The 26,378-nt window shown below is 46.2% G+C and overlaps 1 protein-coding gene across 3 annotated transcripts in view; it reads right to left on the bottom strand.

The window, feature by feature from the left end:
- The window catches only part of RBFOX1 (RNA binding fox-1 homolog 1), a 1,962,586-nt gene that overhangs the window by 315,087 nt on the left and 1,621,121 nt on the right, over positions 1 to 26,378 (bottom strand). Inside the window, exon 1 of one of the 3 annotated variants that reach the window (XM_032460725.1) lies at positions 21,526 to 21,870. The exons of 1 other annotated variant lie outside the window; for it this stretch is intronic. In XM_032460725.1, coding sequence (XP_032316616.1) covers positions 21,526 to 21,612 — 87 coding nt within the window. In that variant the 5' untranslated portion in view covers positions 21,613 to 21,870. Of the gene's footprint in view, positions 1 to 21,525; positions 21,871 to 26,378 lie in introns of those variants that run through there. One more of the 3 variants, XM_032460726.1, reaches the window with a different exon arrangement.

Here is a 26,378-nt window from a genome sequence, read left to right as displayed (position 1 = left end):
TCACAGGTCTTACTCTGCTTTTTTTTGTTTATGCTTTTTTTTTTTTCAGATTGAAGCATAGTTGACTTACAGTGTTGTGTTAGTTTCTGGTGTACAGCAAAGTGATTCAGTTATGCATATATAGATTCTTTTTTATATTCTTTTTCATTACAGGTTATTACAAGCTATTGAATAGAGTTCCCTGTGCTATACAGTATAAACTTGTTGTTTATCTATTTTATACAGAGTAATTTGTATCTGCTAATCCCAAACTCGTAATTTATCCTTCCCGCTACATCCCCCCTGGTAATCATAAGTTTGTTTTCTATGTCTGTGAGTCTCTGTTTTGTAAATAAATTCATTTGTGTCATTTTTTTAGATTCCACATATAAGTGGTATCATATGATATTTGTCTTTGATTTATTTCACTTAGTATGTCCATCCATGTTGCTGAAAATGGCATTATTTCATTATTTTTTATGGCTGAGTAGTATTCCATTATGTATACATACACCACAACTTCTTTATCCAGTCATCTGTCGATGGACATTTAGGTTGCTTCCATGTCTTACCTATCGTAAATAGTGCTGTTATGAACATTGGGGTGTATGCATCTTTTCAAATTAGAGTTTTTTCTGGGTATATGCCCAGGAGTGGGATTGCTGGATCATATGGTAACCCTAATTTTAGTTTTTTAAGGAATCTCCATACTGTTTTCCGTAGTGGCTTTCTTATTTATTTCTTGAAACCGTTTTAGGAAAAACACAGCCATTGCATTGCAGTTTTTAAAAGGAAAAGGGCTAAGAGATATTGAAAGAATCCTAGCCAGGACCAGAAGATGGATTTAGAGGCTTCATTTAGAGGCTCCAAGCAATGAAAGAGGTAGATTTAAAGGATGGAGCGGACCGTTCCCCAGATTTGGGAATGTGAACAAGTGAATTTACATGTTTTGTTTTCTCACCTACCATGCTGGAATAATAACAGTACCTGCCTGTTAGAATTTTTGCGAGGATTAAGTGAGATACTGCGTATTAAATGACTGACACACTGCCTGGTACAGAGCAAGTGTCAATACTAACTATTAATTTTGCTATTATTACATGATTCATAACATTTCAGCATTCAAATCTGCTTACACGAGGGAAAGGCTGAGGAGGAAAAAGAGACCACAGCAGAGCAATATAATTAATTCAGCCTTCTAGAGTAGTGCCGTGCCATAGACTCTTATCGATGAAAGAAAACGTTCTGTATTATGTTGCCCAATACAACAAACAAACCCTGTGTGGCTGTTCCGAGCACTGGAATGGTCAAAGGTGTGACTTCAACTGAAATTCAAATAGTTACTTCTGGCTAGTGGCTCCCACGTGATGCAGTGTGTTTCTCGAGAATTTTATTTTCCCCAGCTAAAATATCCTTATTCTCTTCTGATCATCAAAGGTTGGCAAGAGGAAGTCTTAGCACTTAAAATATGATGGAATCCTAAGCACTTCGCTGCATTTGTGGTAGAGCAGATGAGTTTAGGAGGTTTTAGGAAGTCGCTTCCCTTTCAAGCCTCATTCCGATGTTCTGGTGGCTTGAAGGAGAGAGGCTCCCTTGGGGCTATCCCGCCTTTGACACAGTCTTTTGGGCACTTTCAAATCTCCCTTTTTTTTTCCTGAGAGAACAGGCCTCAGACACAGCAGAGTCCTTTAGTAAACACAGGTAATAGAGAATTTGATCAAGTCGCTCTGTTTTCAGTGCATTTTTGTACTGAGATGTAATTCACATACCATAAAATGTACCCTTTGAAAAGTGCACAATTCATTGCTTTTTAGTATGTTCCATAAGGTTTGCAACTATCACCACTATCTAATTCCAGAACAAATTCACCATCCCCCAAAAGAAAACTTAGACCCATTAGCAGTCGGTCACCCCCACTCAGTCCTCCTCCCCGCCGTCCCTGGCTACCATTAAGCTACTTTCAGTCTCTATAGATTCACTTATTCTGAACATTTCCCATGAATGGAATCATACAGTATGTGGCCTTCCGTGTCTCCTTTTTCTCACTGAGTGGAATATCTTAGAAGTTCATCCGTGCTGTAGCACATACACATTTCATGGCTGAATAATTTCCCACTGTGTGACATACCCGTCTTTGTTCAGCCAATTATTAGTTGATGGGCATTTACGTTATTTCTATTGTTTGCTATTATGAATAATGCTCCTACGAGTATCTATGTGCAAGGGTCTGTGTGGGTATAGAGTATTTTCAGTTCTCTTGGGTATATACCTAGGAGTGGGGATTGCTGGGTCATTTGGTTACTGTAGATGTACATTATTGAGAAATGACTAAACTATTTCCAAAGGGGATGCAAAATTCTACATTCCAATCTGCCACATATGCTGGTTCCCATTTCTCCACTCCTCCCTAACACTTGTTATTGGCCATATTTCTTGTTAACAAGCCGTTTCAGTTGGCACAATCCATATATTTTCAGCAGATTCCATTTATCTATACCTAATGATGGTGAATGTCTGCTTGAAGTAGAGGTGGAAATTTTTTGGGAACCAATTTACATTAGTTACAAAAATTAAATCAATTAAAAGAAAAGTATTAAGTATATAGTAGTACTCATGGCACAAAGCATTTGCATGTCTGAAGGTTAGGAACTGTGGTCAAAGACAAGGCTTTGGGGTCTGAGGGTTAGGAACTGTGGTCAAAGACAAGGCTTTGGGATTCCCCTTATGAGACGGCTCCATGCAGAGATCTGAAACTTGAAATCGTGTACAAAAGGAACGTGTGCACATATGTGTGCACACACACTCAGATGTGTACGAATCTTGTTTGAAAACTTCTACTTTGGTCTTCTCCTTCACTCCATGTCCATAAATGAGGAACAGAGAAGCCAGGAGACTTGCTTCTGGAGGTACAGACATCGGGGGGCAGATCTGGACCACGAGTGCAGTCTTCAGCCCTCCAGCCCCAGGGTCTTTCTAGAACTACATGGAACATGCAGAAGTACCCCTGAGCCAGTGCTTGCAGGCGGGACCATTATCACTGTCTTCCTGGAGAAGGGCCACAACTTCTGGCTTTCTTCATCACTCTATTCTGATCTATTCCTCTTTGGGATTTGGGCCCCAAGGGCCCTGGAAGTACTGAGCCAACCAAACAGCAGAGAGGGAGAGCCTGAAGCAAGAACTTGGTGGGAGACGGATTCCGATCAGTTCTACAGTTCCCCGGCTGGTGTTCTCTTGTGAAAGGGAAGGGCTAGCTGTTCCTAGGATGGCACACAACTACATCCAGGGTGGGATGGTGTCACTTCTGAGAACAGGGCATGCAAACTCAGTCTCCCCCTATGTGGTCATCTGGCCCAGAATAGGGGACAGGGCAGTCCTTTCTGCTCTGATGGGGGACATGTGCAAAGACTTAGGTTACACTGTACCGCAGTGTCCAGTTGACCTCCTTTGAAAAGCTGGAGGACTTTCTCCACCCAGAAGCCACAAAGCCGCAGAGTCATGGCTGTTTCCGCAGCAGAGATACTTAAGAATGCTTCTGCTGTGGGGTGACTTGACAACCAAGCGGAAGTTAAAAACCCCACCATTGCAAGACCATATACTCACAGTCTGACATACACTTCAAGGGAGAATTTCCAGCCACCCTAATTAAAAACCCGTGTCCACAAATCACTCTGCAGGAGCCCCTCTTTCTTTCTCAGCTCCAGCAAGTGGTAACACAATCCCTGGTGAGGGTCACCACGGGCTTTTCGTGGGGTTGGAAACTCCTCGGCAGTGGATCAGAAAAGACAGCTGCCGACAGCTGAAAATTCCCCGCCTGGGCCTCAAGATCAAGTGACGGCATGTGCGTTTCCATGGCACTCCCAGAAACAGGTGGCTCCCAAACTCCGGAAAAGCACATTCCCGGCTCCCGCACACTGAGCTGCACTAAGCGGTGGACGTGCGCACTTGAGGCGTGGAGGGGGGCAGTATTAGGTGTCTCCAAGACAAACCCAGGAAGCTCAGAAAAGTGGAGGCGTGAGCTGATGGAAGGATCTCAAGACACTGGGGAAGGTGAGCTCAAGGGCAGAGTGTCTTGGTCTCCCTGACCATCGTTACCTCTTTTTTCCTTCCTACATTACTTTCTTCACAGCACTTACTGCAGCCGTAATCCATCAATTCATGTATTGCTGTCGCTGTTCTGTTTTCTGTTCTCTTTTCCCAACGGGATCATGAACTCCGCTAAGGAAGGGACTGTAACCTGCCTCTCTGGGCATCATTCTGCTAACGTCTAGCATTGTGTCTTTCATGGAGCAGATGCTTAATAAACGTCTGAAGAATTGTTGAAGGAAGGAAATTAGCCAGTCACGCATTGTAATCTTTTTTGTTGCTCTTTGACATATGAACATTTCATTCTCTTTTACGCATGAGTAAACTGAGGCTCAGAGACGCCAAATAATCTATTCACGAGCAAATCTAATCAGGGATAAGGCTGGTTCTGGAACCCAGGTCTGTCTGAATCCAAGCTCCCAAGTTGTTGCTGTTGTCACAAAGTACAAAAGTGGAGACATTGAGACCCCAGGGGCCTTCCCTACTTCTACTGAAATAAAAGAAAGGGAAAGCCAGTCAGCCCTAAGACGGAAGTGTCCTGTGATGGAAAATCCAGTCCAAGAGCAAGCATGTGGCGCGCCAGACGTTGCTCAGAGCTTCGGTACAGCATCCGGACTGATCCCCCATGCTCAAGCAGGTTGGCCTGTCGCCCTTGGATGTATTTTTGGGTCATTAACAATTAAACACACACGCTGCATTCCCCTGAAGCAACACAACTTACCAGACCCTCAGACACAGACACACTTCAATAACCCCCAGTGGGTTCCACCCCTCTTTTCCATAATCATTGTGATTTTCTGCTCCACCCCGCCCCGCTGAAAACCGTCCTTCCTTTCAGGGCAGAACTCTCTAGCCAATGAAGATCGAAGAAATGGCAGCATGAGGAATGGACACTGATTAGCCAGCCATGGCTGCCTTGGTGTTGGCACTTCCGCTTCAATGCACACCGGTGGTCCTCCCGGTTCTCCTGTTTCCCATCTTGTCCGACTAAAGACCATTTTCCCATCTCCCATCTAGCTTCCAGAGCAATCTTGTAAAAATGTAACATCAGATGATGGTGTTTCTCTACTTGAAACTCTCCAGAGGTTTTCCATCTTGCTTAGACCAAAATCTAAACTCCCTGCCATGTCCTAAAAGGGGGCAGACGACAGAGCTGACTTTCCATTCTGCTTCTTACCCCTTCATCCCCTAGGTCCCAGCCATACTGAGCATTCCTGCTAGCCCCATGTGCGCCCATAGCATTCCACCGTAGGGCTTCTGCTTTTCCCCTTGCTGAACTTCCTTCCCTACACCAGGACATTACACAACTGGCCCCTGCTTGTCAATCAGATCTGAGCTCAAATTCCACACCTCCCCTCCTTCAATCATCCAAAATGAGCCTCTCAGTCGCTATCATGTAACATGTCTTATTTTCTTCACAGTGCTTAACACCATCTGATGTTCTCCGGCTTATTGCCGGCTTTCCCCTATTAAATCTAAGTGGTCTTATTTACTCCTGCAACCCTGCTGTCCAGCCCACACTGCCCCTTCAATAAATCTTTACTCAATCAATGAACACACATGGAAGCCAAGCTAGAGCCATCTGCGTTTCCAAACCACCACCCCACCGACACTTCAGCCTCTGAAATGCGTCTGGCATGTCGTCACCCTCATTTTGATTTTGAGGGTCAGATATAAAGACGGACAGGGAAGAACGTTAACGGGTAAGCTACAGATGGAGGAAAGGTCTTGTGCGTTTCCCGCGCACATTCCAACGCGGGCAGGCAGGCTCACCTCCCAATGCCACTGGCAAGCCTCGTCTCTGATTTCTTTCTCCAGTCTATAAAGGGAATATGTTATACTTTTAGGACTTAATGGAATTAGGAGACGGACTTCCTTTTTTAAGAGAGAAAGCAAAGTCATTTAAATTGAAAACTGATCTTATGCTGTCAACATGCATTTGGTTTGTAGGAGAAATACTCAGGCAGGAGCGATGAGAGCTGACAAGGCAAGTCTGGTCTGTCTCCCAGTCTCAGCTCCTGAGGGGAGGCTGCCCGGAAGACGTCGTGATGTCTTGAGTAGCTTGGTTTTTGACCCAAGTTGTAGTCTTAACGTGAGCCTGGACTCGAACCAGGTCCTAAGAGAGAGTTTTGTGTTCCACGAGTCATGCGTGCACTCAAGGCTTCCTGGTAGTGATGGAGATCTTCCTTTCCTCGCGCTTCACCACCTTTGATTCATGGATCACGGACGGAAAGGTGGGAAGAGGAACACCCACCTGGTGGGTTGGAGCCAGCCCACCTCTGCTACTTTCTCATGAAAGTCTCTCATCCCTGGGATTGTTTGCTTGCTTCCTTGCCTTCGCCCCAACCTTCCTCTTCCCATCTGACTTAATACTTAATTTCCAGATGACCCATTTACTAGAATCCCCAGCTACTACCGTGCCGTGGCTGCAGGAACGGGAGAGAACATAGGATGTGCGTTTTGTCTTAAAATATCACCTTAGTCTTTATGTACCTAACATAAAGGGTATTCCTAAGTTTAAAAAAAATCATTGATTCTATTTTTAAAAGCTTTTTATTTAAAAAAAAAAAAAAGGTGCTGGCTGCCAGTGATACAAATCTTTATGTGTGGGATGAGGGTATGAGAACTTTTTTTGGAAGAGAATATGTGTATAGAAAAATGACTAGAGGTACAGACAGTGATTTGAAGTGGTTACTTGCGGGTGGTAGATTATAATTCATGTGTGTATGTGGGGTGTGTGTGTGGGGGTGTGTGTGTGAGGGGGGTGTGTGTGGGGGGGGGTGTGTGTGGGGGGTGTGTGTGGGGGGTGTGTGTGTGGGGGGGGTGTGTGGTGGGGTGTGTGTGGGGGGTGTGTGTGTGGGGTGTGTGTGTGTGGGGTGTGGTGTGTGGGGTGTGTGTGTGAGGGGTGTGTGTGTGGGGGTGGGTGTGGGGGTGTGTGGTGTGGGGTGTGTGTGTGGGTGTGTGTGTGTGGGTGTGTATGTGGGTGTGTGTGAGGGGTGTTGTGTGGGTGGGTGTGTGGGGGGGTGTGGGGGGGTGTGTGTGTGTGAGGGGGGTGGTGGTGGGGGTGTGTGTGGGGGTGTGTGTGGGGGGGGGTGTGTGGGAGGGGTGGGTGCGGGGGTGTGTTGTGAGGGGGGTGTGTGGGGGGGTGTGTGAGGGGGGGGTGTGTGGGGTGTGTGTGTGAGGGGGTGTGTGTGGGGGTGTGGGTGGGGGGTGGTGTGAGTGGTGTGTGTGTGGTGAGGGGTGTGTGTGCGGGGTGTGGTGTGTGTGGGGGTGTGTGTGAGGGGCGTTCTTGTGTGTGTTGTGGGGTGTGTGTGTGGTGATGTGTTTAGTGGGGTGGTGTGTGCGAGGTGGGTGTGTGTGTGGTGTGTGTGTGTTGGGTGGTGGTGTGTGTGTGCGGGGTGTGTATGTGGGGTGTGTGTGTGCGGGGTGTGTGTGTGTGTGGTTTTCTGATTGCCACGCTTATTTAGCACTTACCTTGAATTAACTTTATAACTAGAAAAATAGGAGATTATTTTTAAATGAAATTTCTGTTGGAAAGGAGCCCAAGAAGGGAGGCATAAGCTTAAATCAAAGGCCAAGCAAATTGGCTGCTTTTACTGAGACCCACAGCAAGGTGTGACTCGCTTCCTGCTGGCAGACAGCTCTGTGGGGAAGGTGCTAGCAGGCCTGGACCTCAGCCACAGGTGAGGTCCACTGAAGGCTGTCACCAACCATGTAAAGCCCATCTCTTGGGGAGGCTCCTGGGTCACAGAAACTCTTACCCCACCTCCCTTTCCTCAGGGCTCTTCAACACTACTCCAAATGGGCTCCAAGTACCTGAGGTCTGGACATAGTTCACGGATTCAAAGATGGAGACGTGCCCTGAGCTGGACCCCTAATCGCTTTCCTGGAAATAGGAAATTTGAGTGGCAGGCACACAGAGGCTGGCGGACTTTGCAGTCCAGTCACTGTGTGCCTAGTCAACATGGCTTGGTTGATACTTTGAGATAGGCAATTCTTGAGAATTCTGAATAATTTTAGTTGTTCTATGCATTACAATGTGCCAGAAGCAACCCCTCTCCAGTTATGACAACTCAAAATGTCTCTGGGCACGGCTTAATGCCCCTGTGGGCAGGATCACTCCTCACCCAGAGAGAATGTCCAGAAACTCTATCTGCCAAGGTCCCTAGGTCTTCCCAACCTCTTGTACCTCCCTTGGCTTGATTTTCTCTTTTCCCCTCTTTTGAATCCAAGAGTTTCTGTGCATTCAATTGTTTATGCATCACACCTAAAAAAAAAAACAAAACCCAGGAAAAATATAAATACCGCCCCTACTATATTTTTGTTAAGCTAGCCAGGATTGGGTTCTGTTCCTTCAACCAAAGTGATCTTAACAAAAATATCCACATTTAAGAATCCTCTTTTGGTTTCTTGACATTCAAAATGGTGGATCATCTGTCATCTTTCAACCCACAGAAAGACAAATGGTTCTTCTCAACTTATCTCTGAGAGTGGGGCAGATCTGAGCACAAAGGCATGAATGAAGCAGGTGCTCCTGGGCCACGTGGGACACTGAAAATACACCACAGTGTGTGGGCAACCAGACCCCGACAGAGTGAACCACGATGACAGAGAAAAGGCTACCTAACCAAGGAGGGAGGGGGGCTTGATTGCGATGGGAAGTTTAGATCGAATGCCGGCACGGGAGGAAGTTGGGAAGCCAGGAAGCAGAGAAGTCATCAGACACACACCTTGCCCATCCCCGGGGTGGGGGCACTCCCAAAGTGCCAAAGTGCCCCTTGGCAAGGCACTGACTTGCTGGAATCAGACGCTAAAGAAAATACACAGGCAGACAGCGTCGCACACTGAAACCCCACAACTGTTTGCACAGATAAGATTCCCATATGCTCTGCGTTCCCCTCGGCAATGGGAGGCTTCTGATCCATCCCCAGGCTACCCCATCACCGTGGAGCAGGTGGGAACTCCGGTCCCCTACAACATAGACAGGGATGGGACTCAGCGGCTGATGACTGGCGGGCTGTATGATGGGTGAACGCGTCCAGCATCTGCTCGGCCCCCACACGAGTCTTAGGCCCTCTGGCAGGCGGTACCAAGCCCCTCAGCTATATCACAACAGGACCCACCTGCCAACGCGCCAGGTGTGAAACGAGCCCCAGCTCATTAGAGTCCTTAAGCCCCCACTCAGATTCCTGGAAAGGGCTTCAGGCAAACGCAGGGCCACCCATACAGCCACGCTCTGTGAGGCCAGAGGAGCCCGCCTTGTTCAGATGGTCATTGGCCAGTCCATGTCAATTTCACATTTCCTGTCAAAACCACCCTGAGAGCAGGCACCTCGGTGTTTACACCTCTCACCAGAACAAATGCAGAGCTGTTGAAGGGAGAAATAACACACCACCACAGTAACAATAGAAGACATCGCTTGCAAGCTGTCTGCGGCCCCTGGAGTAACTGACATGTTTGACAGAGAGTGTGTGTTGGTAACGTTGCTTGATGTGTGTTTAAAGGGAAAACGGGAAGTGTGTTTCCAGGAGGCTTAGACATTGATAACCAAAAGGAAGGTCTTGTAAGCAAAGCCACGAGGACCGTGTCCCAGCAGTGCCCTCCTCACCCTCTGCCGCCACCCCACCTTCTGTTTTGATCTTCTCCCGGAGGAATGAGGCTTCCACGGGGAACAAGCCCTCTTGACAGAGGGCTGCCAGGCAGAGGGAGGAGAGCAGATCAGAAATGACAGCGGCACAAAACCGCGTTAGCCTTCTGCTCGGAAGACGTGGTACGGGGAAGAGAAAGGCCGTTCCCCGTGGAGGGTGGGGAGACATCACCAGAGCCGGACAGCACGGCAGGGTCCTTGCCAGCACCGGTCGGGACCCCGGCTGCCTGGGCGGAAACCCCGGGTCTGCCATAACCCCCCCTGAGAGCTGGGGCAGGTGTTTCACTTGGCTGAGCCCTAGTTTCCATCTTTCCAGGATAGTTTGGTGCCGTAGTAAAAATATTCTACGGAAAGTACCCAGTGGAGTGACTAGGAGCTACAGCATGACTAGAAATAGCAATAAGATAGTTATTATCATGTAATGATATAATTATAAGATAATAATGTAGTAATATAATTATATAATAATTGTCATGCATTATATATTACATAACAGCAATTATATTTATATAAATTATGATCGATGTATACAATGACACATAGTACTATATAGTACAGTATGTAATGTGTTAATTTATTATAATGTATGATGTTATATATAACTGTTATATAATGGTGCCTGCTGTTGCATCTAATTATGATACATTTCACTTGTTATACAATCAATAATATGTCACATAATTATATAAAATAGTATAATTTAAAAATCATTATATGATTATATGTGATAATTATATTTCTATGCATTTTCTGTATGCGTATTATACCTAATGCATATTATTACATGTACATAATGTAGCAGTAATTGCATCATCCTTACTATATTATTATTTCTATCCTTGGCAGAGACCTTACTGTACACCAAGTACCATGACAGTGAGGTACAAGTGTTCACTCGTGTGATTTTCAAAGGCAGCTCTGGTGTTGTCCCCACCCAACGCTGGAGGACACAAAAGCATGTATTTAGGTGCTTTTAATTTGCCCGTTTTGCAGATGAGAAAACCGCAGTCCAGAATCATTTAGGAGCTTCCCTGTGGAGGCAAAGCTGAGATTCTAACCCAGCAGTCTGCAGTCTGGCTGGAGAGCTGGCACTCTCAGCTCACACACACTGCAAACACATACATAGTTACGTGTATATATACCAGGCACCCAGTGTTGCCGCTGTCCTGTAGTTTGGTTGCGGTGGGGCTGCAGTTCACTTGGAAATCAACTTGCTGATACACGCACTGAGTATTTCCCCAGTGCCAGGAGCTGTGCTGTGGACTTTGGTCCCTGTAACTACCACCTGATGAGGTGACTGCCACCCAGAGAGGGGAAGAACCATGCCCAAGGTCACACAGGTAGTAAGTGGTGCCCAAGGTCACAGAGGTGAACGAGGGAGGTGAATCAGGTAGTCTGCTGCGGGGCCCACATCCCTAAGCCAGCCTGTTCTGCTTTTTCCTCTCTAAAATACAGTGCTTCACTTAAGAGACGGCAGGTGAAAGGCCTTACACATGGCCTGGAACATAGTAAATGCCTGAAAACAAGCAGCTGCTGTTGTTTTTATTATAACCAAATGTGAAAAGCCCAGTAGGCATTTTCTTCCAAGAAAGTGACGGAAGTATGAATTTATGGTGCCGTCTGTTCAGAGGGCAGATTCTCCACCCCTTTTAAACCCTAACAAAGCCCCTGCATTGTCGGTCAACACCAGTTCCTGAATCCAACTGCTCATCAGAAACCCAGGATTGCCCGTGAGGCACGCAGTTCATTGGGTCCTGCTCCCTGCCTTCTGGTGTAGACGATCTGGGGTTCAGAGTGGACACCTGCATTGTTAATGAACTTGCCCAGGGTCCTGATCAGTAGCAGGACTGGCGAACACCTTGATGCAGGAAGTCCTCGAAGCGACTCAGAGCTGCGTTTTTCCCCGAAGGCTCCCTACAAGCTGCGCAGTGCCAGTCAGCTGTCCTGTGCTCACACAGCCTCCCTGCCACCGGGCGCTGACAGATGGCAGCTATTCTTATTATTTAACATTTATTAAGCGCCCACAGTGTGCCAGGAGCTGCGTGGAACAGGGGTGTGGGTGGTCCCAAAGAGTCTGTCCCCAGAAGGCTGTGGCCACATGGAGGAGAGGGGATGGGCCTCTCTTTTCCCCTTCAAAGCCCACCCTCCCCCTCTTCCCACCCAGCCCCAGTTCCAGCCCCAGATGTCCTGCTAGAGCAAGTGGACAAAGATCTGGGTAAGGATTCCATGTGACTGAGACCTGCACATCCTTCTGCATGTGTGTCCAGCAGTCCCATCCCCCCTGGGCTCCTGATTTAGGAAATGGGAGGGGATGTGGGCTTCATGCCCACCAAGGCCATGGACTAAGACTGTCAAACCCCACAGCAGGAAATCCCTGATTGTACCCCACTCTGTTCAGCTGCACCAAAAATGTGTGTCCCTGGTTATCAGGAATCTCCATCAAAAACAAGAGCAGAGAGCTGCACACGTGCCCACCCCCTGCCAAACCTAGAGCATCTTCCTAAGACAAAGATACTGCAGCAACCCAGGGCAGCATGGAAAACCATGACAACGGCGACGTTGGCCAAGCGCTATGGAGCTCCCACAATGAGCAGGTGCTGCTCTGGCTGCTTGACAAACATTATCACATCAAATCCTCAGGGCTCCCGTTTGGAGGGGGTGTGGCCGTCCCTGCTGTCAAGCTGAGACAGGTGAGTGGGAGCTCAGAGAGGAGGTGAAGCCCCATATCACGCAGGGGCCAAGGGGCGGCTCAGGTCGGGCTGAGAGGAACAGCCAGCCCTGGGCAGGGTGTCATCACGGCTGGACTGCAAAGGCCCCAGGGGGTGATCACCTTTGAGCTCTTTCCTTCCTGACGTTGCTTTGGCAGACACAGCATATGGGGCGTTGCTCCCATTTTATAGATGAAGAAGTGGAGGCTCCGAGAGGTCATGCCACTTTCCCAAAGTCACCAACAGGGGGCCATGGCCAGGCTCAGGCTTCCCTGGCCTAAATGCTCTACTCTCAGTTCTCTGGCCTAAATCCTTAACTGTGCTGCCTCATGAAACGTGAAGAAATAGATCTTTAGAGAGTGGTTTGTGAGAACACGATGGAATGCAGTAGCTGACTGCCTCCTTGGTCACTAAATCTTCCCCACCTCCGGGAGCCAGTGCAGATTAGAGAGAGGAAGGGAAGGTAACAGCTGAGGGAGGCCACCTTCTCCCTTGGCGGCAATGTGCCGGACTCCGCCGCGTTACTCTGAGCCAGATGCAAGGACAAGGCAGAGCCAGCCACTGCTTCAGGGACAGAGCCCTGCTGTCACCCTTTCCTCTCAGAAAAAAGAAAAAGAAAAACAAACAAACAAACAAAACACACTCTTTGTCCCCTGGAACATACCAGAAGCCCTGTCATTTGGGAATGATGGGCAGTGTCAGAGGTCATGGTCCTGGGAGTGTAGAAAACCTTGCCTGAGCCACTGATGGTGGTAAAAACCACGTACTGGGTGGGCTGAGTGGGGCTGACACTCTACAGAGATCTACCTTCAAGCATCTATGTTTCACTTCCAGCTCGACTGCCAACGCCATGGCCATCTAAGCTACCTCCGAGGACAGGGACTGGATCTTAGTCACCTTAGTGTCCTCAGAGCTTACAAGAGATTCCAGCATGGTACCCATGATCATTATTGCCATGAATGAATGAATTTCCCAGGGCCTCTGCCTCTTACTTTTACAAGCCTGAAGCACTCAAGCTGGAAACTGGGCTTTGCAGAAGACAGCAGTCCCATTCGCCCAGAGGAAAAGACCCACAGGGGATTGTGTTCAGGGCTTCTGGAGAGCTTTTAGGGTTCGGCAGTTAATCAAGTGGACGAGCTAGCTGCTTGCATGCTGGTGGGATGCATGTGTGATGAGTCTATCTTTAGACGGGAGAGACACATAAACAGGGGCGAGTGTCTCTATCTTAAGCTAGCCAGGGAGGCACTTACCCAAAACAACCTTTAAAAGAGGGGGAGGGGGCTCTGGTTCGCCATCAAAGGCTCAGATTGCTGAACACCAAAGCAGCAAAGTAGAGTGTGAAGTCTGCAAGTCTCTCCAGCCCCGCTTGCCCCATGCCAACGTATTATAAAAAGCATACTTGCTGAGATAGCATGCCTTCAAAATGATCAAAATGACAGATGGCTGCTGCAGAAACACATCCTTTTTATAGGACTGCTATTAATCAGAAGAGATTGACAGTGCCCCTTTAATCTTTTAATTAAAAAAAATGCATTTCTATACGACAGCATGGGGCAAATTGCTGGCCTCTCCAAGTGCTTTGAGATGGTGGAAGGTCCACGTTATTTCAAACTTAATAACTGGACGGCTTTGGTATCTCTTTACATACTTATTTATGTATGTATTGCCAATTTAAGAAGAAGTGATGTGGTTGCATGATGTGAGAAACCCCATCTTGCCTCATTTATGGGGTTACTGGATGTCCTTGCCAGGCTGTCTTTACTTCCGTGGATCATGGTGTTCTCACCTGTAAAAAGGTGGGGACATCCCACGCATGCCCTGGTGGGAGACACTGCTGTAATTACTTTAGGGGGGGAAGACACTGAATAAAACTGGCATGTCTGCCTCTGATTCATCCAGTCATGATGGAGAAACAAGATGCATTAGATGAAAGTCAGTGAATATGATCACTGGCAAAAAAAAAAAAAAAAAAAAAAAAAAGTAATCTGATAAGTAAGATCAGAAATCCACCACTTTCTTCCCTGGGGAGGTGTGTGCAAGGTTTGGGGAAAAAAAAAAACAAACCATGTTCAGATGTTTGTAATAACTTCAACTATTCAGACAGTTGTAATAGACCTCAACTCGTTGAGAACCTGTTTGTTTCTGTTTTTGCTTTTGTTTTGCCTGTCAAGCACCCCAATTGGATAACAGGACTCTGATTGTTCCTTTACTCCAATAGCCCAAACCGCTCGGCTGGGCCTGACCCCACGCTCCAGCTTGACTCTGGCAGAGTCAAGATGACTGATGTGGGGGTGGGTGTGGCTTGCAAGACAAGCCAAAGAGACTGCTATGTGGAATTTTTGCAGTTGAGAAAGAGACATGCTAAGATGGGTTGGGATGGAAGTCTGAGGTTTCTGGGGACCATCTTTGTCACGAGTTGGACTCAAATGTGCTCATGAGCGAAGATCAAGCAGAGAAGACTACTTCGGAGTTGTGGAGAGACATGACTTGGGATGTTGGAGCCTCTGAATTCAGCCGTGCCTGAAACTGGGCACTTTCATTTTTCCCCTCTAACCAATATGAATTAAATTTGTGTCACTTGAAAATAAAAGAGTTTTGAGTAACACCTGTCCTCTCTCTCTCTCTTCAGAACAATACAGAGTGAACATTATATATACACATATATGCCAGACCTTTCCCACGTATTAGGGTATGAGCTTCATGTTGGAGAGGACCTTGTGTGTTTTCCACTCTGCCTCAGCACCCACACTCGTGGTTCACAGCCCGGCATACAGTAGGTGCTCAGTAAATACTTGCTGAATGAAGAGATGAATCATACTGAAAGCTCACAACCGCTCTGCAAGACAGGTAGCCCTGTTTTCACTTTGTAGCTGGGAAAACAGCCTTGGAGAGGTTAATTGACAAGCCCAAGGCCACACGCTTAGTAAATGCCAGAGCCAATCTATCAACCTGGACCTGTTTGACTCCAAATTCTCTTTGCCACCTCCCTGACTCTTTAATTTAGTCTGCTGTTGACATGGCCTCTCTGTACAGAAAAGTACAGAAAAGTCACTTAGTGACTAAGATGGAGCAACTTCAAAGTGAACGACACCACCAGCACTCCTATGAGGCATGCATTCTGATTTCTTTCCCAATCAGCGGATACTCCGAGCATGTAGATAACATTGCAGGGCAGCAGTATCAAGACCTGAAAATGGCTCCACCAGCCACACAGCAAAACAGGTTTCCTTCTTTTAAGTCTACCCAGATGACCTGCATGTACCCTATGTGTTTCTCAACCTTTCTGTAGAGTTGCTTACTCTTGGTCCCATGTTAAAAAGAGCACTTTGATCATTCTTGGTATCGTTGCATATGTGTATGCACATATCTCATAAAATGCATTGCCAAAGTCAAGGATGCTGATTTCTGCTTCCAAATCCCGAGTGCAGTTTACTCGTACCATTGCTACTCATGTCAAGAGAGGCATCAATCAGTATTTCTCTGCTACCGTCTAGTTCTGTGGGGTGGAAGGTGGAAAACACTCAGCCTCGAGAGGCCTTACTGTCTAAAAGAGAAAGGACGGCAAAGAGTGATCAGGGCTCAAATCTGAGGAATTTGACATTCACCTGCCAGATTCACAGGAGGGCATTACAGAGAACATTCCTACCTGGGCACACAGAGACTTAGGGCTTAGAAGTTTCAATTCTGAGAGTCCTCCCAGCTCCTCCAGACTCATGTCTTTTGACCTTTGAGACCTATGAGTAAACAAGGTCAAATCCCACAGGGCCAGGGAACTGGGGAAGATACTGAAGCTCTGTCTTGATGTGTCAACTTGACACCATGAATTCACCCAAGTTCTCTGCTCTGCGAGGGAGGACTTCCTCCTTTGCACGCCCAGTGAACGTCTGCTGATGCTCTACAGCCCAACTCAAAGGCCACCTTTCCCTCTGGAACCACCCTCTTCTCTACTGCAAGATGCATCCACCTGCTCCCTCTCCTGGGCGTTGCTATGTGCTCCTGTGGATGCACCTCAACAGCAGATCAGTGGTTAAGAGGGAAGGCTCTGGTCCGTCAGACCTGGTCCAAATCTCAGCTCTGTCACTGACAACCCTTGTGACCTTGGGCAAGTGACCTTTCTTTAAGGGTCAGTTTCAGGTTCTCCCATATGCAGAAAGGGCAACATAATGAATGACTATGATCCCTTATCTGAGACCCTTGGGGTCACCTGTACCTTGGAACTCAGATTTTTTTGGATTTTTCTCTTCCAGAACAGTGTTTCATTGGAAACAGATTATGTAACCCTCTCAGTGGGGTCTGGGACAGCACTCTGAAATCAAACACATAAATATTCCCATAGCAAAATATATGAATGTTCACACTACGCGGGGTAAAGGAAGTCTATAAATAGCCACACATCATTTCAGGTCAAGTTGTCTTCCAAAATGCGTTCTGGTGCCCAACTCCCCACCTCCCGAAAAAAATAAAACCCTGATTTTCCAAGCTCTTTGGAATTTAAAATTACAGATAAGGGAGGGCAGAACAACAGCACCCAGCTTTAGGGTTACGGCAGCCCCCTCCCTGCCCCCCAAGATCCGTGGTTTCACTTTTCCAGGTTTCAGTTACTTGTGGTCAACCACGGCCTGAAAATATTAAATGGAAAATTCCGGAAGTAAATCATTCCTAGGTTTTAAATTGTGTGCCTTTCTGAGTGGTGCTGTCCCACCCGGTCTCCTCCTGCCCCGTCCAGGACGTGGGTCACCCCTTTGTCTAGCAGATCCCACCCATGCTTCATACCCATCTCGGTTATCAGATCAACTCCCAGGTCATGGCAAGTGACACTTATTTCACGTAACAACGGCCCCAAAGTGCAAAAGTGGTGATGCTGGCAGTCCCCTTGGACCAGAGAAGCTGTCAAGTGCTTCCTTTAAGCGAAAAGGTGAAAGTTCTTGAAACAAAGTCATACACGGAGAGTGCTAAGATCTACAGTAAGAACAAACCTTCTCTCCCTGGGATGGGGAAGAAGGGAAAAGAAATCCATGCTAGTCTTGCTGACACACCTCAGACTGCCAAAGTTACGGCCACAGTGCTTCATAAGGGATTAGTTAAGATGGAAAAGACATTAACTTTGAACAAAGCATGAGAGAGAGAGAGAGAAAGAGAGAGACGAAGAGTGCATATTCACATAACTTTTTTTGCAGTACTTTGTTGTAATTGTTCTATTTTATTATTAGGTATTGTTAGTCCTTACTCGGCCTAATTTATAAATTAAACTTTATCATAGGTGGGTATGTATAGGAAAAAACATAGTATATGTAGGGCTCGGTACCCTCCACCATCTCTGGCATCCCCTCAGGGCCTTGGACCATATCCCCCACAGATAAGGGGGGACTACTATATTGTGGGAATAAATTGAGAAAATCTAAGTATTTAGCACAGCGCCTGGCACACTGCAAGTTCTCAATAATGATCACTTATCATGCTTCCCTACTGTTTGCACCATAGCATTAGACTTTTGCTTTTATCTAATGTCGTCTTCCACTGGGCCGTGAACCCACAGGTCAGAGGCTCTAACTACCACCTTTGTTTTCCAGGTGCCTGATATGGAATATGTGTGCAGTGACGGAATAACTACGTTAACAAGTGCATGGGGAGCTGCATGTGGCTGTTAACACTGTCCTCCATCTAGGAGAATGGTCTCCTGATCCGCTCTGTAATATCTGGATGAGATGGGAATGATGTGGCCCCATGTGGAGAATGATCTGGCTGTGACTGTCACACTGTCGGACATATATCTAGAGTGAGGGGCGCAAGCCTGAATTTGAACCCAGAACCAAGGGCTCATTAACTCAAACACTAACCAGCCGAGCCAGTTACAAGGCTGCTGTTCGGATGATATCATTTGGCATTGTGTGGCCAGGATCTACAGCTGGGGGACGTCCTCGTGGTAGCTTCTTGGACTTGAGGTTGACTGACAATTGACTCATCAATTCTCCTCTGTTCTCAGGTCAGACAACTCATTGATCATTCAAGGTATTGTTGGAAGTTGAGAAGTTAATAAAGAGGTTTGATGGGAACACACATTGGTTCTTCTTACCCAAAGATACCAAGACTTGGGGTGCACGCCAAGGGCAAAGGGGCAAAGTTTATACACTGCTCTTTGTAATATTGTTCTTTTGTCTTCTGCTTCTCGCTACCCATGAAATTCTCCAAACTGCTTCTGCTCAATCCTCCACAGTCACTCTGGAATTCTTTTCATGGCTAGCAGGAAAAACTAGTTACCTTGCTATACATTCAACAAGTTCAGACATTGAAAGATGGGTTCAGGAGATCAAATATGGCAGAGTCTAGCTTTCCTTGGGGATGGCAGGTGGGCCCAGTGGTCACTATTGAATCTACTCCTGGGACAAAAGACTCTAGTGAGTAACACCCCTAGAATTATTAGGAAACACCTACACTCACTGCCTTTGCAGGATAAGGTGATGCTCTCTTAAAAGCTTCTTATGATGTCTGATCAATTATTTTTTCTTTTAACTGAGCAGACAAAAACAGAGCAATAAAAAAAAAAAAAAAGCCACACTTGAAAGGATCATGAAAAGGAAGTCCTTATGCCATAGAATCACGGGCTTTTCAGGTCGGAAGGGCTTTGAAAGGAATCTCAAATTCTGATACAACAACCTGCCAAGTGGCCACCACAGCTCTGTTCGCATATCTGCAGTCACAGGGAACTTACTACCAAGGATGGAGCACACACTCTCTTTTTACATCCTTTGAATGTCTCGCTGGTCACATCAGGAAGATGCAGGTGGCAGCTTCATTCCCTCTAAGAGAAAGCCCTTGCGTCTTAAAGTGTTGGGAAGAAACCCACAAGATCAATGTGAGTTGAACTGGTAAGCAAGCTGGTTTAGTCTGCGAGGATGCAGGGCAGCTGACACCAGAAGCATCAGCTGACAGGTGAGTGTGTGTGTGTGTGTGTGTGTGAGTGTGTGTGTGTGTGTGTGAGTGTGTGTGTGTGTGTGAGTGTGTGTGTGTGTGTGTGAGTGTTACAGTTTTTCTCTCTTTGAGTTGCCTTTCCTCTGCTTACAAATGTCAACTGCAATGGAGTGTTTGAGTTTCTTGATGCCAATGGATAAATAACATAGTTTGTCTCAGAAAACCAGAAATAAGGCCAGTCTCTCCCTGCCCATAGCATTTCAGCGTGTTCGACGAGGGTGGGAGAGGAAGAAGATGAACTGTGTCACAGCAGCCAGTCCAGAGGCTCCCCGCCACACTGCTTCCCTGACTTACAGGTAACTAGTTACCAGAGGTGTCACTTGGGAAAACAAAGGGTGATCCAGCGAAGATTTGCAAGCAAAGTCACTCGTCCCTCCCCCAAATAACTGGATACGTCTCTCAGACGCTCTGCAAAGGAGGAAGAAACTGGGCCTCCCCAATTTCTCAGCTGGCCCGTGTATCTTCTCATCCATCACTGGGGTAATACGTCCAGAGTGGCATTTCGTAATGACAGCAACATTCCAGCAAATCGATAGTTATTTAATTCCCAACAAGCTCTCGAGTCCATTAAGCCTGATTACATTCACCCATTTCAGTGGGTGCCGTTATTTCTCCTGCACCGGCACTTAATCTATAACAGGAACTTATGAGAACTTTCAGAAGCAATTTCAGCATCCATCAGCATAGAGTGAAGGGCACGATTCGCTTGTAATTATTTATCGGACGGGGCGGCAGGGGTCTGTCTCCAAAGGCTAACCTTCACCCCAAGTTCCCCAAGAGAAGCAAAAGGCCTGCCTTCCAGTCTGCCAAGGAGTGCCTCCTTCAGACTCCACGCCGGCCACGCCGGCCTGCTTACGCCCGGAAAGGTGGAACCATCTCCAGGTTGTTAGGGACCACTCCCCAGGCAGTTTGCTTATTTCTCCTCTGTGATACAGGAAGATGCCCAAACAAGCAAGGACCCATTAATCTGGGATGATAGAATGTTTTGTTATGACGTGGAATCACCCCTGGATGGCTCAGATCACCATCAGAGTTCTTACAGGTGACAAGAGGTAACAACAACATTCAGCAAATGAGAATAAAGGTGCTTAACCAGCACCCTTCCCAGAAATTTTAATCCGCGGGCTAGGCTGTTGCAGAATTTTAAAATAGTGTGGAGGGGGAAGCACAAAGATAAAGTTGTAAAAGGGCACACTAACTACATGTGGGTTTTCCCTTTCCTGTAGAAATGAGGTGGAGAATCATTACAAAGAGAGACAGTTGTTCTCAAGCAAAAAATAAACAAACTGCAACAAAAAAACATCCAGGCTTCCTACGATGTTTAGGCTCTGTTACTAGTCGATGTCAGCCTTCCACAGAGAAATTCAGACACACGCCCAGAAGCCGACACTTGCTTACAAAGACAAACTTAGGAGAAAGAAGAAGAAGAAAAAAAAACAGCCCCAAATCTCTTATTGGTAGACGATTCTCCCGACAGAGGATTAATAGCCTTAAAAGTAAAACCAACGCACATTTCAATCCTCCACTTTCTTGCCATCATTAAGATGTAAACAGCTGGTAAGGGATTCCTAGAATTATCTCTGAACTTCATCAGTTAACCATCAGCAGAATGTTCCTTTTTTGCCTCTCTGCCACCACTCAACCCAGGTTGGGGAAGTGGTGGGGGGAGAAGGGGGATCCTACAAAAACAGACCATCCAGGCAAAAAAGGGCGAACACGAGGATGAATGCACCTTCCCCGCTCCCGCTGGTTCCTGGGTGAAAGCTCTTAACCAAGTCGCCTGATGATCAGTCACTCTGCCTCATGACCTGCTCCGGGAGACGGAGTCCCTCAGAACTCTGGGAAGGAGAGCAAATCCTTTGCCCCGTGGTCAACCTCCCGAAGCAAAGGCATGAATGTTAAACAGCAGCTCGATCGATACAAGCAAATATAGCTCAACTACACCATTTATTCAGCCATGAGAGATGTCAATAGCCGGATCAGGGTGATCCATCTTTTTGATTTCCTACTGTCTTCCCACTGACTACACGAGGGCTTTTTCCTGTATTAAAAGTGTTTGCTTTCTCAACCATAAAAATTCCAATTATTACTCTGAGCGCTCTGGAGTTAAGTTGCTCGCTGGCAGTGGCCTTGAATTACCTGGATCAGTCCGGGGAAGTAAGGGGCTGCTGGAACGATCATTGGCACGCCATAAGGATGCAGGAGGACTCCTTGAGAAGGCAACATGCTTTACGGGAAGGTACGATTCCCTCGGAAGCTCAACACATCAATGGAGAGTTAGGGGGAAAAAAATAAATCTATAGGACCCGACTTCTTCCGAACCACAGAGCTGAGAGCCAGATGGCTTCTGTCAGGAGCCCAGCGCGCATCGACGCGGAGAGAGGGGAGGAAGAAGTCCGGGATCAGCAACTCTTAATGTGAAAGTTTTCTTCCCAGACGACGAAGAGACACAGCAGCTGCAGCGCTGAAGCTACCAAAATGGAAGGTGCTATTTTGGGAATGGCTTGCCTAACATGACTAACCAAATACTCTTTATTAATTTAGTTCTCGGCGAGAGTGAGAGAGAGAGCAGGAGACGGAGCGAGAGGTGGTCAGGCTGGGGGATCTGGGCTCTTCCTAAGGAAATGGGGCAAAAGGCACAAAAGGCAAGGGACAGAGTCTGCATGAGGTGTTCAGAGAGGAAAAGTGAGAAACGTAAATTCATAGATTATCAGTTGCCCCTTAAAACCTAAGCAGGGGAACACGGGCAGCCTTGGGGACTGATCTCAAAGAAACCAAGCGGACACTTGGTCTAGCTTGTTATCCCCCCCACTCTGGTTTTCGTTTTAAAGGGGCAATTTGTGCAAACAACACAATAACACCACCAGCTAATATTTGCAGAGCACACAGAATGAGCGAAATGATTTACAACTGTTTGGTAATTTCATTCTCACAACTCTCCCAAGGACGTATTATTATCAGTTCCAGGGACACTGTGGGGAACGAGGCTCACACTAGCTGGACGGCTCACTCCTGGTCCTACGTGTGTAAGGGGCAGGCTGCAAACACAGTCTCTGATCACACCACCATTCCCACTGCGGTGTTTTGTTCTGTCATAGAACTTCATGTGCCTTTAAATTAAAAAAAAAAAATTCTTCGTCTTTGAGCTTTCTATTGCTGTATATTAATATGCAATCTGTTAATAAGAGATGACAACCTGTACCCAGAGTTTAAAGGCAGAGCTAATCTACACTAAAACTACAGATGAGAAATATATTCTAGCCAATGCCTGAAGTCTGATGTTTCAACATATCCCAAGGATTGTCTGGGACACTGGACACTTTACATGCTAATAGATAAACTTGTGTGGAATTGCATGAATTGAAATTATACTGACTTGGGTGTCCCACTTAATAGCTGTGTGAGGTTCAACAAGTTGCTTAGCGTCTCTGGACCTCAGTTTTCTTATTTGGGAAACTGAGATAATAATAGACCTCACCTCATAGGGTTCTGTGACAAGTGCTTGGCGCCATATCATGGTGGATACAATACAAGATGTGTAAAAATATTTGCCCTTCTTATTTTGGGTTTCCTGTCCTTCTACCGATGGCCGGTACAGACACACCTCTGACTTCAGACTGAAGGTGCAGGTAACGTTCAAATTGTCACTCGTCTCATCGTCATATCAGGAGAGCACGTGGGCGTGTTGAGAGTTTCACAATTTTGAGAGCATGAAGTGAAGCCAGCCAACTCATGCTCAAAGCATAGAGATCATTAAAAAATCACCTTCAAACCAAACATCTGCTTGCCACATTCCACCTCTAACTCGAAACAGGACACGGGATATAGATTTTGTCGAAACTGGGAGAGCTTCAGACACCGCAAAACATATTCAACTATTGGCTTTCTCTAAATCCAAATGTCAATTCCCCTCCCTTTAGATCGCCAAGGTGTTTTTACACTACACTAATTTTAGTTGCTTGATTTAGCTGCATAATTACATTTCTAGATAACGACAGTAGACAGTGTTTGGCAGAGAATTCAATTATTTAAGGCTGAATTTTGGCCATCTTGACAAAGTTTCTCTGTAATTGATTCTCAGGTATCAAAGTGGACACGTCGTTACAATTCAGAAAGCTCCAGGAACAGCTGCGAGCTGACCCCTCTTACTTAACAGCCTGATACTGTTTCTAACTTTAGCTTTTGACTCTGACTTTCAACACCGCGCTTCTGAGAAGTTACTGGGGAGGACAGTGGCATTGCCATGAGACAGCTTCCTGGGAGGGGAGAGCTCCTCCTTACCTTGGTAAGGCCTGGGTCAGATCGGATTATGTCTCTTTGGTGTTACAAAGTGGAAAGACCCTTGGACCAGAAGCCAGGGAACGTAATTCAGTCACAAAGGCCAGAAATTTACATGCTGAGACTTGAACATAATAATGGAAGTGACAATTCTTCACCAAGACTGCTCCAATGAGCAGAATCGTGGGAATATTCTGGAAACTGTAGAGTTACATAAATACAAAAGATTACTATATTTATTACTATATATTATTTTGTAAAGAACCTGATGATATATTTCAGAAATATATTACAGGCAGACCTTGGAGATATTACGAGTTCTACTCCAGACCCCTGAGATAAAGTGACTATCATCATAAAATGAGTCCCCCATTTTTGCTTTCCCACAGCATGTAAAAGGTGTGTTTACACTGTACTGTAGTCTATAGTCTATTAACTATACCATAGCATTATGTCTGACAAAAACTGTCTACTATGTTAATTAAAAATATGTTGTTGCTAAAATATGCTAACCATCATCTGAACCCTCAGCAAGTTGTAATAGATCCGTGGTCACAGATCACCATAACAAACAGATGAAGAATGAAAAGTTTGGAACAGTGAGAGAATTCCAAAATATGACATAGAGATGTGAAGTGAGTGAATGCTGTTTCAAAAAATGGTGCCCATAGACTTGGTTGACACAGGGTGGCCACATTCAATTTGTCAAAAACACAGTACCTGCAAAGCACAACAAAATGAGGTCTACCTGTACATAGGGACATACAGATACATCCTATATCCTTTGCAGAGGATTTCTTTTTCTTTTTAAGAACTCCATGATACAAAGATGTTTGCTGCTCCTGTGTAAGGAGTATCCCTTTTCCTCTCTCTGAAAATAAGGCTAATTGTTTTGTGACTCTTTTCCCTTGACTGCCAGGAAGCTCAGAGTCCATTAAGAAGTTCAGCTCTGTCCATTTTGTTGGCCTTTACTGCTCTCATATTGGTGTTTTCATCTTCCTGTTCCCACCACCACCACCTCTAGTCCTAACTGTTGTTCACGTAGTCTCTGATTCCGACTTTATGTTTAGCCATTACTGTGGTATGTGATTGTAGTAGTCACATTTGTGAAATGGCATAAATTGAATGTATCCTTGTTTCAAATCCACCCCTAAAACTTTATGAAATAACAAAACATAAAAATAAATAACAACCACTAAGCAAAACCATCTAGTATTACTGGGCTGTAACTCTTTCCTCTGAGGTCCATTCCCTCTACTGAAAAAGCAGGCACCACTGTTCTGTGTATCTCTGCTCCCCAGCAGCTCATGGCAAATGGTTAGCTACCCTATGTCTAGTGGGTGAGTTAAGCTCATGGTATTTTGCAGGAACTTAAAAAAATGTAGAATAAAAAAATAAGGCAAAGAACAGGGGTGATCGTTCGGGCAGCAGCTGGGAAATACAGGTAGGGCTCCGAAACGGACTGAATTCAAATGAAGGGCCATGTACTGATGACTGCTTTGGCCATTACAAGCAGGGAATGGCCAACCTGTTTCTGTAAATAGGCAGATGACAAATATTTTAAGTGTTGTGGACCTTCTGCTGTCTGTTACAACTACTCAAACCTCTGCCATTTTCATATGAAAATGTTTACAGTATGTAAATGAACTCTGGAATGTGAATTTCCTATAATTTTCACCTGTCAGGACATATTCTTCCTCTGATTTTTTTTTCCAACCATTTGAAAGTGTAAAAACCAATCTTAGCTCGAGAGTCGTACAAAAACAGGCCACGGCCCAGCTTTGACTCACAGCCTATGCTTTGCTGACCCCTAATTTAGAGCATATAATTTATCCAAACTTCTAGAAGTCAGACTTCAATGCAATAACAGGTGTATATACTGCTTTTTGGTTTCCTTCTGCTTCTTCACTTGCTTCTTGTCTTTCTGGTCACGTCTTTGGTGCCAGCTCTGTCAATCATCCCCGTCTTAGAGACTTCCATCAAGACCCTTTGTTTTTCTCAGCCTGCCCTTGATAGTTCCGTATCGTCCATCCTCCCTCAAAACAGTTCTCCCATCTTTCTCCACCTTCCATGACGACACCCCCTTCTTAGTAACTGACCTCTCTTTACCTTTCCTAGATTCAAGTGGGTCCACTCAGGCTGTGAGACACGGCATCCCCTTCCCCAGATCCTCAGAGCTAACACGAGGATGACTCTGCCCGCCGCCAGCCCTTCTGAGCGGCAGTCACCCAAAGTTTAAACACCCATATAAGAGAAAGAAAGAGGACACAAGGGTTGGCTGCAGGTTGGGAAAGGGGACCATTGAGAGAAGACTGATTTCTGCCTTATGGATTCCATTGGCCAACAGAGCCCACTGCAGCCTCATGGACCAGATCCAGTTCATAGACAGGGATGATGATGTTGATGGTGGTGGTGGTGGTGGTGGTGGTGGTGGTGGCGATTTGTCTGCATGTTATAAAAAAGAGCTAATATTTTTAAATGGAGGTGTCTCATATAAAATATAGATCTGTAATACCTCTTGAAAGCCTGGAAGATGTAGAAATGTTGGGGCACATTTCCTTGGACCAACAGTCACCAAAGTCTGGGCAGGATCTGCCTCCTCCCCAGGTCAGGAGCTCCCCCTGAGACCATCTCTATCCGTCTTTACCTGCGTTCTGAAAACCAGCCAAATGTCACTTACCGCTCATCAACCATCAAAACAAAACAAAGCAAAA

This window comes from Camelus ferus, chromosome 18, assembly GCF_009834535.1.
Source record: "Camelus ferus isolate YT-003-E chromosome 18, BCGSAC_Cfer_1.0, whole genome shotgun sequence".
Classification (NCBI taxonomy): domain Eukaryota; kingdom Metazoa; phylum Chordata; class Mammalia; order Artiodactyla; family Camelidae; genus Camelus; species Camelus ferus.
Note: the sequence above shows the minus strand (reverse complement) of the source record. Positions and strands in the feature narration are given on the sequence as shown.